The 16,222-nt window shown below is 54.3% G+C and overlaps 1 protein-coding gene across 1 annotated transcript in view; it reads right to left on the reverse strand.

Annotated features, from left to right (window-relative positions):
* Positions 1 to 587, reverse strand: part of LOC126043081 (acyl-CoA desaturase-like) — a 94,672-nt gene extending 94,085 nt beyond the window's left edge. Inside the window, exon 1 of the mRNA XM_049810979.1 lies at positions 233 to 587. Coding sequence (XP_049666936.1) covers positions 233 to 259 — 27 coding nt within the window. The 5' untranslated portion in view covers positions 260 to 587. The remainder of the gene's footprint in view (positions 1 to 232) is intronic.
* Positions 588 to 16,222: the final 15,635 nt, after the last annotated feature.

Here is a 16,222-nt window from a genome sequence, read left to right on the forward strand (position 1 = left end):
AGCTAGCACCGCATGACTTTGCCTCACGACGGAGAAGTGGCACACACACATGTGTGCACACGTGTGTGTGCGCGTGCACGGACACGCGTGGATGCCCACCCCCCCACCCCCCCCCCCGCCAGGACAGCAGCAGCGCACCACTCACTGCCGGAGCTGCGGAGATGAAGGACGAAGGGGCGAGGGGAAGCCAAAGCACCCGCAGCCCCGGGCCTGCCGGCAGCCCCCCGCTTACCTCCTCCTGCAGCAAGTGCGCAGGCATGGGGCGGCCCTGTCTCTGCTCCTCGGCGGCGGTACGCGGGCGCGCAGGCCGGCGGCGGCGGCGGGCGGCGGCGGAGGGAGGAGGCGGCTGGCTCTTGTCGGCCCCTCGCCGTGCGAGCTGTGCGGCTCGGGGAGGCGGGCGCGGAGGTATTTAAGCGGGGCTGCTTGCTCGGCGGCTGGCGGGGCTGGGCTCTCCGCGCCCCGGCCTCCCGGTGACCCCCTGCCCGCGGGTGAGATGCGCGGGGTCAGCGCGGCGGGCGGCGAGTCGCGGCGGGGGCCCGGCTCTCGGCGTGCCCGCGAGGGGAGGCGGGGCGGGGCGGGGCGGGCCGGGGGGGCGGGAGGAAGGATGCTGAGGAAGAGGAGGGTGAGGAGGGCCAGGCTCTCGCATGATGCCTGGCTGCCTTTTTTTTTTCCTCTCTTTCTTTCTTTTTTTTTTTCCTTTCCTCTTTTTTTTCCCCCTCCCCCTCGCCAGCCGATTGGCTGCGGGAAATTTGGTGCCACCTCGGCCTGCCTTCGCTCATTGGCTGCCCGCAATCTGCTGTTCGCTCCCCGCGGCGCGCACCCTGCGCGCCCGCTGCTGCCTGCGCGCCCGCTGCTGCCTGCGCGCCCGCTGCTGCCTGCGCGCCCGCTGGGCTCCGCGCGGGGCGCGGGGAGCGCGGAGCGGCCGGCGGCCTGCGCGAGGGGGTGCTGCCGGCCCTCCGCACCCCCCCTTTCCAACGACGGGGGGCTGGATGGGGGCTGCCCCTCGTGAAATAAGGGGCGCCCGGGGGGCGTCGGGGAGCGGCGGTGGAACCCCGCGCCCCTTCCCCAGCTGGGTGCGGAGTGCGGCGGGGGAGGAAGGGGCGTCAGTGTAAAACGCCTGCTCTGGATGGGGGCTCTGGATGGGGAGCGCGAGAGAGACGTGTATATATGTATATGTAAATCATACACCTCTGTACAGAAAAGCACACCCGCAACTGTGTATCCGGATAGGCGTGTAGATCTGTGTAGGTGTTTACCTCGATAGGCAAAACCAGTCTGGAAAATGTCGGCTGTAACGCTTTAAAGAGAGTCCCGGCCGTTTTCCCCCAGGAAACAGTCCCTTTTGGCGGAGGGCGGCAGGAAAAAGGAGCAGCTCGGTTTGCTATCGGCTATTTTCCGTAACAGCCTCCTCGCTAGCCAGTAATGCCAGCAATAGGAAAATCCAGGCTCGATCCCGAGGAGGCCTTCGCCGTTAAAAGTGGAAAAGAGTGCCCTTACAAATAAAACCTTGCTGGTGGCAGAGCCCGGAGGCAGCTCTCCTAACCCCACCGTGTGGCCGCCGTGCCAGGCGCTCTCAGCCGTTTCGCACCAAGGTTGGGGTGCCCCAGCGCCATCACCCCGGCCAGGACCTGTTTCCGCACCTTCCCCCACTCACGGTGTTTCCCGTGTTCAATCCCCGCTCCCCGCTGACACTCGAGACGTCCTGGGAGTGGAACAAGGATGGTCAGAAGCCATTCTGAAGTGTGCCCCTATCCCCTCGCACGTATCCTCTCCGGACGGCTATCCTGCAGCGATGGAGCTGGCCACGTGAGGTGCAGACGGACAACCAAGATCTTGCAGAGTCCATCCCCGGGCTGATCCTGCTCAGGCATAGTGGGGCTGATTCAGTGGCAGCTGTCAAAAGTGAGCAGCATTGTAATCGCTGGGAGGGAGAAGTGACGATGAAAAACAACAGTAGCCCAGTTGTTCCCTGGATTTAGAGGTGTCCAGCAAAGGGGGGAAAAATATGTCGCTCCTTTTTCATTTCACTGTGATGGATGAAGAGGCCTGCGAGCGGTCTGTGTTTTAGTTTTGCATTAGGAACTCGAGCCTTGCCTGCTTTCTGAGGCACAGTGTTACAACAGAGAGCCCACATCAGAAGGTGTTCCTAGACGGTGAAAGCTGACATGAGTCAGAGAGGGACTTTTAACCATCCCTTTTAAGACTCTCCGTTAAATGTTTGGTTAACAACACTGAGGGTTACTGAACGCTGGGGAGAAATGATGCTTCAATTAAAGATACTGCCTACTTTGTATGTGAGTATTGGAAGAACTATAAACCGCTAAAAACTGCCCTAAGGAAATCAGACTCCTGCTATCTCCAAAAGAAAAACAGAACGGAATAAATAAATAAATAAATAAATGGTAGCACTTGTTGATTAAAAAAAATAATCAGCAGCTCATGCCACACGGAGAAAGTAATCTCAATGCCACAAACCAGGGGGAGAACTGGAAATGCTACCGGTGGGTGACAAGGAGGCTTTGGGGCATTCAAGGTTTGCCATTTTACGGATACTCAGACCCACCAGAGCCCTTTCCTTTCCCACCGGTTTCTTTCCTCAGACAGGGAGCATGGCTAAGAGGGAACTTACAGGGCAGCTCGACTTTGCCGTCCTCTAAAATTAACACCACGTCTGGCTGCTCCCACGCGCCAGGAGTAAGTTTTCTGAACATTCCCCTGCCAAGTTATCCTGGGAGGTGAACATCGCATTTTTTCTTGTACGGACGGAGAGACGGATCTTGACCATCGTTGGGGCTGTGCTCACCTGGCAGGTTTCGGACCTACGTGCTAAGGACAGCCCTGAGGAAGGCCCTTCACAGCACAGTCAGCTTCTCCAGCTGGCATTTTGATCACTTCTGGAACAGGTTAACGCTCCTGAAGGCGGCCACGAGGTTCAGGCATTGACATCTTGGCGAGGTGCGCAGGGTAGTTTGCTTTCCCAGTGTGTAAATTGCGGCAGCTCCAGCCTTGCCTGTCAAAAGGCATTTTGGCCATTTGCGGGCTGGCGGCTTGGCTGTGCCATGCCAGCCAGCCTCCCTCCATGGAGAGCTGCCGGCTGGGCGATGGCCAGCAGCACCCTGCGCAGCCCTGGCCTCCACCACGGGGCCCTGCCCATCTGTGTCTCTGCTGCAGACTCCTGTCTCAGTTCTGCTGCTCAAGGCTTGAGACGAGAGGGGGGATCGCTGGGCAGCCCAGGTGGGAAACCAGCAATGTCTAGTATAGGCACAGCGGTACCATTTAAACTGGACTTCTCCTGATCTAGCTGGTATCTCTCCAGATGGGCTTTTCCCTCCTGCCAGGGAGAGCTGCCCAGCTGAGCCTTCAGCAGAAGTACGTTGCTGATGGAGTTCACCGACGCTGCTTAGCAAAGATTCAGCTTCAGCCATCGCCCCCAGGAAGCTGATTCAATTCTTCTGCATCTGGTGACTGCTGCCTGAGGTCGTGGTCTTTCGTAAATGAGCTGATGCAATGCTAGGGCCATGGTGCAGGGCAGCGATGAGCAGAGCCACGCCACAGGCAGCACAGGCCATGAACTTCAGCACGGGGTCTCTTTAGGAACGCGTGGTCCAACGTAAGGCTGTTTCCACCTTCCCGAGAAGTCCTCCCCACAGATTCATGACCCAGCTGAGGCACTGTGCTAGTGAAAAGCTCTTGGAGAGTACTTTTTGTCAGAGGGTCTCTCAGTTTTTTATCAAGGTTGGGGAAAAAAGAGGCACAAACCAGCAATGGGGGTCATCACAAGAAGCTATCTGTGAGCAGAGTCCCTAGGAGAAAGAACGGCTGCATTCCTCTCCTGGGATGCACTAACCAGCCTGGTTTTGCTACCACAGTGCCAGGATGCAGGGAAAAAGCATCAAGGCTAAGCTAAGGATATTTCACCAAAACATTTTCCTTCCTACTCTCCCCTCAATAAAACCCCACCAAACAAACCCCCCCAAAGGTATTGCTTTTCCATCTAGCAGTAAGTTTTGCAAGGAGATTTCATCTGGTGTCGACATATTGGAAATTTTAGTGAATTTCCTCAGTTACTCCCTCCAAAAATGTTGAAAAAGCCACATACACAAAAAAGCTTGCTGCAAGGGCTTTGCAAGGTTTGCTTCATGTTGTTTGTTTATCTTCTTTGCCAGCCTTCCCTGTCTACCCCTTTTTCTTTTTCTTCTATTTCACAACTGGAAGTTGAAAAAAAAGAAGAGGGGACTCAAATAAAAGAGGGAATAAGCTGAAAACTGGGGAAAGAGCTGACCCCTGCCACTTCCCCTCTGCCAGAAATAAAGGTTTGCAAAAATTCTCCTAGGATTATTTTTCTGCATCTCTTGCGTTGTTTTCCTGAAGAAGTGTGAAGCAATTTCAGCTTTAGAGCTTTTTCTAGTGATAGGAGAATCATGCCATGGGCCTTTCATCCAAGGAGAGGTGCAGGGGTGGTTTTCTGTCATTTCACCAATCCTCCTTTCTTTCTCCTCCTTCCCCTCATAAAGAATCTGCTCTTCAAAGGCATCGAGCCCTCTCTGCAGAGCAGATGAACACCAGCATGGTTCACCACTGCTGGCAGCAGTTTCAGAGCTTAATGGTCCCCCTGGTTTTGACAGGTTGACTTCTGGGCACAGTTATGTGTTGCAGAGAAATGAGGTGGGGGTCCACGGCTACAGAATGAGTTGGGACGAGACCTGGCTCACACTACAGGAACTCAGAGTTAATGCCTGCCTGAAAGGTGATGGCAACTGCAGGTCCTTCAGGATTGTCAGTCACAGGAGTTCAGATGCCAGGGGATCAGATGCCAGCTCGTGGGGTTGCCACCCTTGTTTAATATTGCTTTCTCCCCTGGACTTTCTTTTGGAATCTGGTAACCCTGTGTTGTATTTTCACACGCCCTTCCTCTGCCAGGAAAGGTAGCAAATGGCTTTCCTTTTTGGAATGGAAAGCTAAGACTCTTGTGTAGTCACCTGGCTCCAGAACCTGCGGCTCGAGGAGTCGGATATCATGGCATCTACCAAAAGTGAGGTTTATGTTTACAAAAAATGGCATCATCTTGCTCGCTTGCTCACTTTCAGACGTGTTTCCTCCCCTCCTTAAAACATCACCTCTTGCTGCATAAATTCAGTGGATCCCCCAAACTCCTGAAGATCCCCTGCTCCATCCTCACCCTTAAAGCATGGCTAAATTCAGTGTGGGTTACCTGGGCTCTTCAGTTAACAGCTGCTATTGGGAGCTCCCAAAAGAGCAGCAGCAGGCAACCCCCCAGCTGCCTTCCCACAACTGCCTGGGGAAGGGCCAGGGCTGAAAGAAGAAGCTGGTGCTCACTTTGCCACCTCGTTGCTGCTGCGTGGGACATGTGGCTTTAGAGAGAGGCGGTAAAGTAGCAGAAACCACTGGCGTGTCATTGCCAGGGTCAGAAGGGAAAGCAGATATGACTGGGGTGACAGGCCATGCCGCCCGACTGTGACCAGGATGGCTAAATTCCCTGCCATTGGTGCAGTAATCTTATCAGCAGCGAGCATTAGGCTGATAACACGCTGATGACTGGGATGAGGTGCTTACCTCTGCCCTTTGCCCCATCCCTTGCTGCCTGACTCAGTACCAGACCCCCTGCCCATCCTCCTCCCCTCCTGTTACCCCAAACAGGCTTTGCTCCCAGTCCTCGGGCTGCCAGCAGCAAGAACCCAGCCGGTATTGTCTAAACAGGGCCATACAATGGGCAGCATTGTTGACACTGGATTTTTGCCCTCATTAAAGATGACCTCACAGCCCACCCCTTGGCCACTTCAGCCAGCCCCTCGGGACTGTGAGGCTGTCTTTTGAACTCGGGTAAATAAATTGGGAGAGGAGGGGGAGAAAGGGATGGGGAGCAGAGGAACACAGCCGTCTTTGTGTTGCCACCCTCTCTTCAGCACTGGTGCTCTCTGGTGTCTTTCTACCCACATCAGACACGGCAGGCCAGGTGCCAAGGAGCCAGCATGCTGAGCTCACCCTCCCCGGCCTGCCTGCGTTCGCTGGGCAGTGACACCCTCCGCGGTTCTGCAGCCTCCCTCCTTCGGGTTGCAATTTGCTCCGGTCATCTCGGCTGTCCTTTCTCCTCCTCCAGGCCTTCTGTGCCTTCCTTCCCACACCTGCAGCCCACACACCTCCTGCCTCTTCCCTTCAGGCTGAGACCATCCGCCCAAGCATCCTCTGCTGCCAGCATCGTGGAAGTGCCACGCAGGGACCTGGGGAAATGCCACCTCCTAGTGGCAGCTCTTCCGACGCAGCGTCGGTGGCGTGGGCAGTGCCGCACCGTCCCCTGCTCCGTGGTGTCACCCAGGTTTAGACGCAGCTAACACACCTAAGATGCCAGCCGCACCTGAGGGTGGATCCGTGTGGGGAGAGAGGTGATGCTGGGGGGCTGTGAGCGTGAGCCCTGGGGACGGGTTGCCACATAGTCAGCACAGGGGCAAATTGCAGCACCAGGAAAGGATGAGGGCACATCCAAGGTCAGTTTGCTGCTGCTCCTGTTGGGCAGAGCGCGGCGTCCCATGCCGCTACGTATCCTCTTTCCACCATTGCCTTCTACCCTATCTCCTTGCCGCAATAGCGGCCTGGGCGTTCGGGGGCTGCCCAATGCTTAAGAGAACAAAAACGGTTCCCCAAAGTTAAAAATAACCTGGGATCTAGAGGTCAGGAAGACATCTCCCCTCCAAGCTGCCAGCTGAATCCCAGATATTTCTTCTCCTTCTGGAGAGGTTTCTGATAGACTCCTGTTAGGGAAAGCAGGCATACCCTGGCAGGGAGAAACTGGTGGGGCTGCCCCGAGAACGCATACATGCTGCTGGCATGAGAAGCAGGAAGGACAAAGGGAAAACTTGCCGGACCCTCGTCCCAACCTTCCCTACTCTAGGCTTAGCAGTGGCACACAAAGGAAAACCTCAAAGGTGGGGTGCGCCTCTCCCTTCCTGCCACCCCCAACTTTGCCTACATCCATACCTCAGTCTCCTTTAAAGTGAACACTTTCTCTCCTCTTGGGCAATGGGACTAGAGCAGAGAGCTGTCTTTGTATTCCTCCAGAAGCCAGCCTTGCTTTTCCTCATTTCCCTCTTTGCTTATCCCAGTGAAGAGCTGTATCTTGCGAGCGGCATTTTTGTCGTCTGTAAAGAGGAGGTGGTACTTGTGTCCTTTGTCCAAGTCCATTCACAACTGAAAATCCTTCAGGATTCCCACCCGAGCAGAGTGCCTCCCCACCGTGATGTGTGATGGGCTGCGGCAGTGTGCATGGCTGGCCGAGGAAAGGACATTTGGAGTCCTGAAGGAGAGAGGTGCTACAAGCTGTTACGTTTCTAGCCAGGAACATTTTTAGGTCTCCTTGCTGGGAATGAAGCCCTTACCCGCCTGCCTGGTTTAGCTGCCTTTCCAGGTCTTTAAAGAACCTGTCTACCCTGTCTCCTTTAGAGAATGAAGCTGGAAACACACTCTTCCCTTTCCACATCTACTCCCTCACTTAAAGAAAAGGGCTGCAGACCTCTGGGTTCATGTCAGTTTGGGTGGGTAAAATGCCCCGTGCTAACCTCGTGTTTGCGTTTGGAGTGTTAATAGGGGGAGAGATCTGTTGCAAGCGTCAAAGAAATCCTGGGCAGGTAACACGGAAGGGACCCTGCAGTCCAATGTCTCCTCTTAGCTATTTCTGGTTACCTTTTTAAAGTGTCCTTGTTTTGTCTCTGAAGTCTTGTGGCAGTGCTAACACAGAAGTCTCATTCAAAAAGTCAACCTGCAAAGGCCGCTTGCAAAGTCTGGTCCTCATGGAGAGCTGCAGCAGAGGATCGACCACCACATGCATTCACGCATTCACTCATTCACACAGCAGGCATTCGGTGTGTTCTGGAAGGTATGCGTTTTGCTTCCTCCGAGCTGTGTTTGAGGGGGTCATGTTTGCAGAGAATTCAGGTATAAGCTTCGAGACCAACCCACGCTGGACCTTCTCTAGTTGATAATGCCAGGCGATTTTTATCCCTGAGTCTTTGCGAAAAGCAAGTAAGGTAAGGGCGAAGTAGCAGAATTGTATGGCTTTTGGTGTAGAGTTACAGGACATTACCACGAGTGTTCTTACCCTCCTAATTTTACCTAGATGAGGATGCTTGTGGAGGTTTTGGGAAACTGGGCTAAGGGCACCCACTTTCAGAGGGTTGCTGGAACGGCTCTGGGATCCATACCTGTAGTGCAGCTACTCTGAATGTCCCTGCTGATATATGTGATGGAAGACAGATCAAGCTTCCTACTTCTGCAGACTGTACTAGACTAGGAAGAGTGGAAAATATGTTGGAGGTCACCCTGCTTAGATTTCCGGTAAGATCTTGGCAAATGGGATACCCGGACTGAAATAAATAGGATGCAATTCACTAGGCAAGTACGAAGTTCTAGCTGGCGGGGAAGAGTCAACCGTCCAAACCTATGCTGGGAGAGTAACTTGGTGAGATGGCAGTTCTGCAGATAAGGGTCTGGGGGCAAGAGTGGAGCATGTGCTCACAATGTTGTGCTACTGTGAGCAGAGAGAACTGTAGATGAAGAAAGAGTAGCATAGGGAAGACACATGGAGTAACCGTCTGGTTCTGCTTGGCACTGGGGACACCTCAGCACTGAGGTTTTGCTTGGTTTGCCCATTGTGCCATTCTGCTTTTTAAATAGTCTGCTGGCTCTGTGTTGTGCCTTGGGAATAACAACGCTGCAAAAGGAATTAGGTATAAAGATTAGCAATCCTAAAACTTGAAGAGCCTCCCTGAACAGAAGAAGTAACACACAGGGAGAATCCAGGCAAACTTACCCTGTTCTGCACCAGCAAAGCTTCTCTTCCATGTTGACACTGGGCTGCGCAGCTCTGGGGGATGGATGCCCGTCAGGACGGCACCTCTCAAACCACTCGCAAAGGGCTGCCATGTCACCCCCCCCAAGGATGTCCCCACCTGATCACAGCTTCTGTAATATGCTGGGAGCACCCCACGGGGACCCCAGCTAACATGCCTGAATGCTGGGGTAGGAGTCTGGAAAGTGCTGGAAAGCAGGTAACAGCTAGCTGGTGTGCAAACACGCAATGTTGCCGGCGACTGGTAGGGCCCCAACTCCTCCTCTTTCTCAATCAGTCAAGTTTATCCTTAAAGAGCTGGCTCAACCAGGTGATTGGCTCATCCCTGAATATCGAGCACACGTAGCGTCTAATCCCCAAACTGATGCCAGCCTCTGGCTTTTCAAATGGCCACCTGAGCCCTTCTTATCTTGTTTTCCTACCTATAAAATGGGACCTTCATGGATTATTTGGAATGACACGGCCAGGAATGAGTAGAGGAAAACAAGTACTGTGCAGCATAGGACTGGGCAGGTTGAGTTGATATTGCACTGTGGACAAATGATTTTCATCTAAACAATGGTTTGGTTAGAGAAAACTGGTGGACAAAGGCGGAAAGGTGGGGAATCATTTTCAGCTCCTGAGGAATCTGCCTCTCTGGTCTCTAGCCAGGACTTGGCCAGCACCATCCCCCCGAAAATCAGTGGAGTGAGCCCAGGGCATGTTGGGGTAGGACTAGGGCAGCTCTTTGGTGCCCAGAGGGTGCCTGCCTTGGTTTCCAAAGGTGTCAGGACTCCTCGTTCTGCGTGTCCTCCCTGGGGCTCACGACTGGATCTCAGGAGGTGCCAGGCCCTCAGGTGCAGGGACCCAGCTCTTGCCCTGGTGCTGCTGGATCCATCACAGACACCCTTGGGATCTGTCACCCTTGGGGACAGGGTCTCTCCTCTTCTGCATGTGGGTGCTAATGTGAGTCTCAGCCAGGGACTAGGGGGAAAACCAGCGCCAAAATGCCAGCAGTTGACACCTGAGGGAGAAGGAGAGGAATATTCCTGCAGCAAGTGTCAGAGATGCTTGAGGTTTTGCTCTGGAGGTCCCTGATCTCATCGCATCTCCTCTCTAAAGTTTGCTCCAGGCATGCTGGGAACAGGCAGGGTGAGTTCTCACGGCCATATACGAGTTACATGACAGGTAAGCAGTGCTGAGGATGTAAGTTTGAACGGCTAACCCAGTTTTATCCCTCTGGCCCCACCCCTCGGACTTTCCCTAAATTATCTGCATGGGCTATCTGCATTGTCTGCCCCTGCGGGAAGGCCCTGAAAGGTGGGAGCGCTCCCTCGGTCTCTCGCCCAGCCCCTCTCAACATACAATGATTTAACTGCAAAGAGCCTGGCAACTTTCAGCAGGTGGCTGCTGGTGGGGACTGTGGTACTGCCCTCCATGGCACGTGTCTGCCCCTTATGCTGCAGCATGTGGATGATGTGCAGGGAGCAGCAACCTGCCAGAAAAAGCTTTCACAGGTGGAATAAATTGCACTCCCTTCATCCCAAACACCTGCACTGGTCCTCAGGCAGGATCGATAGCTGAGTGCTCTGCCTTGCTCTTGAAGGCTGGCTGCCTCTCACCTGGTTGGTGGGTGTCTCTGTAGCTCTGTCCTGGCAGTGGCAGGATGGGTCTTGTTGGGGCTGTGCTGGCTCTTGCCCTTATTGTCTTTATTAACCAGGGTGACAGTAGGCAGTAATCGACTGGGTTTGGCAGGGGACGCCAATGTGGTGTAGGAGGTAAGTGCTAGTGGGACTGGGATTCTCAGCGCTCGTGGCTGCTGCGGGATGTGGTCCCAGGCAGTAGGAGCCAGCTGAGAAAGGGGCCGTGCAGGTGGGACCAGCTGCACGAGGGGGACAAGGCATCGAGTGCCCAGGCGGCTGTCGTGCGCCGCCTGGCCCAGGAGGCCTTGTGGAGCCACAGCCGAGCCCGAGTCGGCAGTGCCAGAGGGTTGCTAAACGAGCTCACAAAGCTTGGGCTGTGGCAGCAGGAGTAGCAGAGGTCACTGTGTGAAGCCATCCCGACACCGGGAAGGCACCAGCTGGAGAAATGTGCTCGGCAGTGGGCACCGTGCCCTCAGGGAGGGAGCAAATTTGGGCACAATTCAGGAGGGAGTGAGGAAAATAGGAAAGAATGCGAGGTGTGTGCTCAGTCTGAAGGAGCTTGGTGGTGGCGGCTACAGGAGAAACAAAGGGAGGCAAGGACAAGGCTGGAAGGAGACAACGATCCGTTTCCTCTCCGCACTGAACGCGAGGGAACGGGGTTACCTTGCAGTAAATGAGATTGTTACCAGGCCTAACTCTGGCTCCCAAATCTTGCTCAGCCTGCTGGGACAGTGGTCCAGCCCGCGCCTCCCCCCGTGCTGTCCTCTGGCCCGACACAGGCAGGCGTCTGAGGAAGTCGGCAGCTGCGATGGCTTGCTGTCACCGAGAAGAGCCATCTCTCCCTCCACCCACAACCTCCCTGGGACAGGGGGGACCCTCATGGAAAAGGCAGCTGCCCCAAAGCCACGTTACTGGGTGGCTGCTGGGATGGCAGCACAGGTTTGTCCTCCTGCATGGGCTTTGCTGCGCGTGCGTGGGAGCTCTGGGCCGCCTCTGCTCCTATGGAGGGACCACCTGAAGAGCTGGCTGCGGTGGGAGAACAGTGTTACCCGGCCGGGGCGAAGAGCACACGCTGGCCCCTTGACCGGCGTTTCGCAAGCGGATTCTGCGTGTCAGCACTGCTCGCCAGCCAGGCCTCTCGGGGCCGGGGCCGGGGCTCTGCCGCCCGCCGTGGGCGGCCGCGGCGGCGGCGGCGGGAGGACGGAGCGCTGCTGCCACGCGGTGGCCGGGGCCGGGCGGCACCTCGCCCTCGCCGGGAGCGGGACGGGGAGCCCGGGGCAGGTGGGAGCCCACCCGCCTTCAGAGCGGGGTCACAGGCAGGGGAGCGGGGATGGGAGGGGGCCAGGTCCCGCTGCCACCTCGCGTGGGTCTCCGCTGGTGGTCTGCCCTTCTCCTTCCCATCAAGCTGCCGCTTTTCTGTTCAGTGCGGTCCTGCGCTGCCGCGCGGCTCGCAGCTCACCCGCTTGTAGAGAGCTTCACGCTTTGGCTGTTTGCAGGGGAAAGGGAAGAAATCGGGAGATGGATCTGGCCCGTTGACTCCTGCAGGGTTGCCGCAGTCCGGCAAAACCTGCAAGTGTAGGATTGCAGCCCTCGAAGCATCCCACGGATCTCAGCTGCTGAATTGCACCCCTGGCAGGGGGACAAGTGCCGGAGGTAGGCCGGACCCAGATTGCTGAGGGGTTTGAACGCCCTCCTCGTGGGATGCATCCAGAAAGTCAGAAAAGGTCAGTGATGCTTCCGGTGAGCTTTCCCCAACGGGGCAGCCCTGTGCCAGTTTGTAGCCAAGAGCCACGTGCTATAACGTTCCTGGGAGCTGCCCAGCAAAACTAGGTGGTCACAGTAGTGAGTTTAAGAGCTTTACTAAACTCTTAAGCGTGTAATCGGTGAGTAGATGAAAAGCACTGAAGTACAAATAATAGCCAACGAAACCACTCAACATTTCAATGCAAGATTTACTGTGGATGAACTGGAAAGAGCATAGGCCTTACCTACGCTTCAGAGACTAAATGCTTAAAAAAGTGCTGGTGCATCTAAAGGTGGGAAGACCAGCAGGAACACAAGTTGAGGAGGAGGGGAACAATGCCACAACAGAGACCTTCTTTGACTAAGTCTCCCATTATATGAATTATGGTATTCCATCAGGAAGCTGGGTGTAGTGATGCTGTTTTCCATCGTGCTTGCTTCTGTTAACAAAGCTGATGCAAACTCCCACCTCACCTCTCACTTCTGATGTTTCCTGTTATTTTTTTCCTATCCGCTAGCCTACGCGTGAGCATAACGTTCACCAGTTTAGGCCGGTACTGTCTCGTAAGCTGCTTCTCTTCTTCAGCTAGCCCTTCCTACTTCTGTAGATTTAAACCATAGATTTACTACCTTATCATGGAAGCATACTGAGCGCTGTTAGAGAAGGCCTCTTTGGGACAAAACAGACAAGGTAGTGAGTTCTTGGGTGTGGACCTCTTCTTGCTGGGGTTGAGCTACAGAAAGGCAGGCTGCGTCTGCCAGGAACCTGGTGGGATGGGAGTCTGAAGGTCTTCCTTGCTCAGCTCTCTTTGCCTGCCATAGAAGATCCAGCCAGTTTTCTCACCGCTGCGCCTGCTTTTATTTTCTTTCCTATCCGTGTAACCTGCGAGTCCTCTAAGGGAACAGGCTATGCAGGGGCTAAGGATTCCTGACTACTGGAAAGGCCTTTATGGTAGAACGCTTTTCTCTAGTTGTATGACACACCGCTTGCTGGCTGGTTCTTCACTTTGTGCACAGAGATGTCGAGGGAAAGCAGCAAGCGGTCTGTCTGAATAGTCAGTGGCTAGGGTGAAGAGTTCAGAGGAACAGGCCTTCCAAACAGGTGTTTAAAAACCAGCCCATGCCCTTTCAGGAGAAACCAAGGAAGAGTGATCAGCATCCCTTCCTCTCACCTCATCACGCTTATTCAACACGAGCCTGCAACCTGCTGTATTCTCAGGGGTATGATGCAGGGACTCGCCTGCACTTGGCAGGTGGCTGGGCTGGGGAAGAAATCTTTGATCCGAGCCCTGCTTTGCCTTTGCAGGGACACTGACAGGTGTTTACTTGTGATACGCCACGGGACACAGGCTGTGGGTGTCCCTCCTTGCTGGCTGGGCTAAATCGGGGTCAGAGGAACACCCCGTAACCAAACGCCCTGCCACTGGCACTGGCAGCAGCCCAGCCTACGGGAAGCGGCTCTTTGAGCACCCTGAAGGAAGCTGCTTGACTCTCTAAGCGTGGGTCACCTCTGGGAGTGAAGTGCTCGTTGGTTGCCACCCCAGAGCCAGTTGCATTGAACAGGAGGAAGTACGTTTTGCGTTCAAGCCAGGCCCCTTAGGGCACTTGCGCTTCTTTAGGTGCGATGCCCACCTGGGTGTTCGTCCCTGGCCACAGTGCTTCAAAGACAGACTTTCCTCTCGGTAGCGCCAGTACAAGGTTGGCTCGGGCAGCTCCTCGGAGCGCAAAGCATGCTTGCTGCGGAGATGCAGCATCGGAGCTGTTAGCCAGCTTCTGGGTGTTCTTTCACGGCCATCGTGTCACATCAGGGCTCATCAAGGCTGGACCGGCCCTACTGGAATTGGGGCTACAGGAGCTGTGCGGCTGCTGGAGAGTCACTGGCGCAGGAGAGCTCAAGGCCCTGAGCAGCCAGTGGGAGCCATGGGGCATGGAGAGTCCCATCCTAGACCCCATTCGCAAACTGAGACTGCCATGCTGAACGTCCTGGGTAAAACCAGCGGGAAGGATGTCCGCAAGGCCTCAAGTGCAGAGAGGACATGGTGATTGGAAGTGCAGGCTTTAATGCTTTTTAGCTGATGTGCAACTCAACAGAAAATTCTGTAGCAGGTGTGTGTGGTAACAATGCACACAGGCCCATATGCGCATCCGCATGTATTGCAACGGAGGTTTAAGAAAACGGCACCCTGCAGGGTGATAGTAAAGGTTATTCATCATCAATATCATACTAACAGACCAAGAATATTCAGTTACGAAATTCTGAAAGGAGGAAGAATGACCATTTTCTTGTAAAGGACCTTGTAACTTCTTCCTACACCCGCTTCCTTCTGCTCAGCCGGAGTTGCACGTGCCATTCCCCGTGAGTTTGCAGCCAGCCAGTGAAATCCCCACTGAGGGCCATTGCACAGGTACATGAATGCAAGAGCTCTCTCCATTGTGTTAGGAAGTATGTGTTAGTAAATATATATTTATACATATACAGATGTTTGTGGAAACTTACTGCCAGGTTGTACAACACAGCAACAAGTTTCTATAGCTCAGTTTCAAGCTGTGCTTGTCCAAGATGCACTTCACTCCCTCTCCACCTTCTCCTCCCCCTCGGATAGATTTCTCCTGATGGATTGGAGACACGTAGGGGTGCCTACTGATGCAGTTCCTGCGTCTTGGTCCGCAGACAGCAGCTTTCATCTTTCGCGTTTGCTCCTCAACGAGTCTCTCGTGAGACGGTTGGATACCTTAACCTCTGCACATTCTTAGAACAGGAATGGTATCAAGGAAGTCAAATGCAGAGAAAATCCGCTTGTTTGATGCAAAAATGGAGATAGCCAGAGGAGGCTTGGTTCAAATGAAAAGTAATGAAAACACATTTATGTTAATAAACTGTGCCGGGGAAATTTTCAAAGTGCAGCATAAGCAGCTTACTCGGCACCGAGGGACTCTGCTTGGAATTCTACTTTTCCCCTTCTGATGTTTAACAGTCGATTAGTACTGCCACCACCACTTTCCCATCCTCTCACCCTGACAGAGTCCCCAGGGATAACCACCAGCTCTAGCTCAGCTCACGTTGCCTGGAAGTGGGAACCAAGTGCTCGTGTGTGAGTTGCAGGGGAACCTGCTGAAAACGGATTACTGCCAAGAGAATGGACATAGTACCATAAATAACACGGGAACTTGAGTGTAGAATTATTTATCCACGGCTGTGCCTTTGCTTGTTTGTTTTAGTTGCAGCAGAGAGTGACTACAGTATACGGTGTAGTGCTATAGCTTTCTTGTACAAGGTTTCTCAAGAATGAGACCTCTGGGGAACCTTAAACCCCTGTGATGATTATTAAGCTCCTGGAAGAAAACTGAAAGGACTGTTCAAAATCCAGATAGAAACTGGTTGTGTTATTGAGCTGGACACTTCAGTCCGGGTCCTCCAGCAAGGGGGTAGGGGTGGGGAACTGAGGACCTTCGGAGCTGAGCTTCCAGTCCTGCTCAGCGCAGAGAGTTAGTCTGGAACTGGTGTCCCAGCATCGTCTCTGGCTGATGAAGTAAGTTCCCCCCAGGGGTGCTTCAGCAGTGGCTGGTGAGCTCCTGGAGAGGCTGTCCTCCTGAGTCTGGCAAGCAGATTTCACTTCAGTGAAATCGCAACAAGCGCCTGCTCTTTATTAACTGACTGAACTTTTTTCTAACCATGACACCTAAATGCTTTGTAGTTCTAACTCAGTGTTCAATACTGCTGTTTGGGGGGGATTTATGAACCCTTTGGTGCTCTCTTCTCCTTACACTGGGGATTTAAGGGTGGGACGTTGTCTCAAGGTACGTGTGCTTGGCACCGCAAGCCGTAAATGGGATTTTTTCCATGATATGAGCTAAACCGGCAGAAAGGGCGCAGTCCTCCAAACCGGGAGGTGGGAATGACGCAAAACCTGCCGTCTCGTGTTGTCCTGCGACCCCTTTCCTCCCACAGTGATGCAGCTGGTGGAGCCTCGGAGCTCAGGCAGTGCCCGAGCAGGCG

The sequence above is a fragment of the Accipiter gentilis genome, chromosome 9 (assembly GCF_929443795.1).
Source record: "Accipiter gentilis chromosome 9, bAccGen1.1, whole genome shotgun sequence".
NCBI lineage: Eukaryota > Metazoa > Chordata > Aves > Accipitriformes > Accipitridae > Astur > Astur gentilis.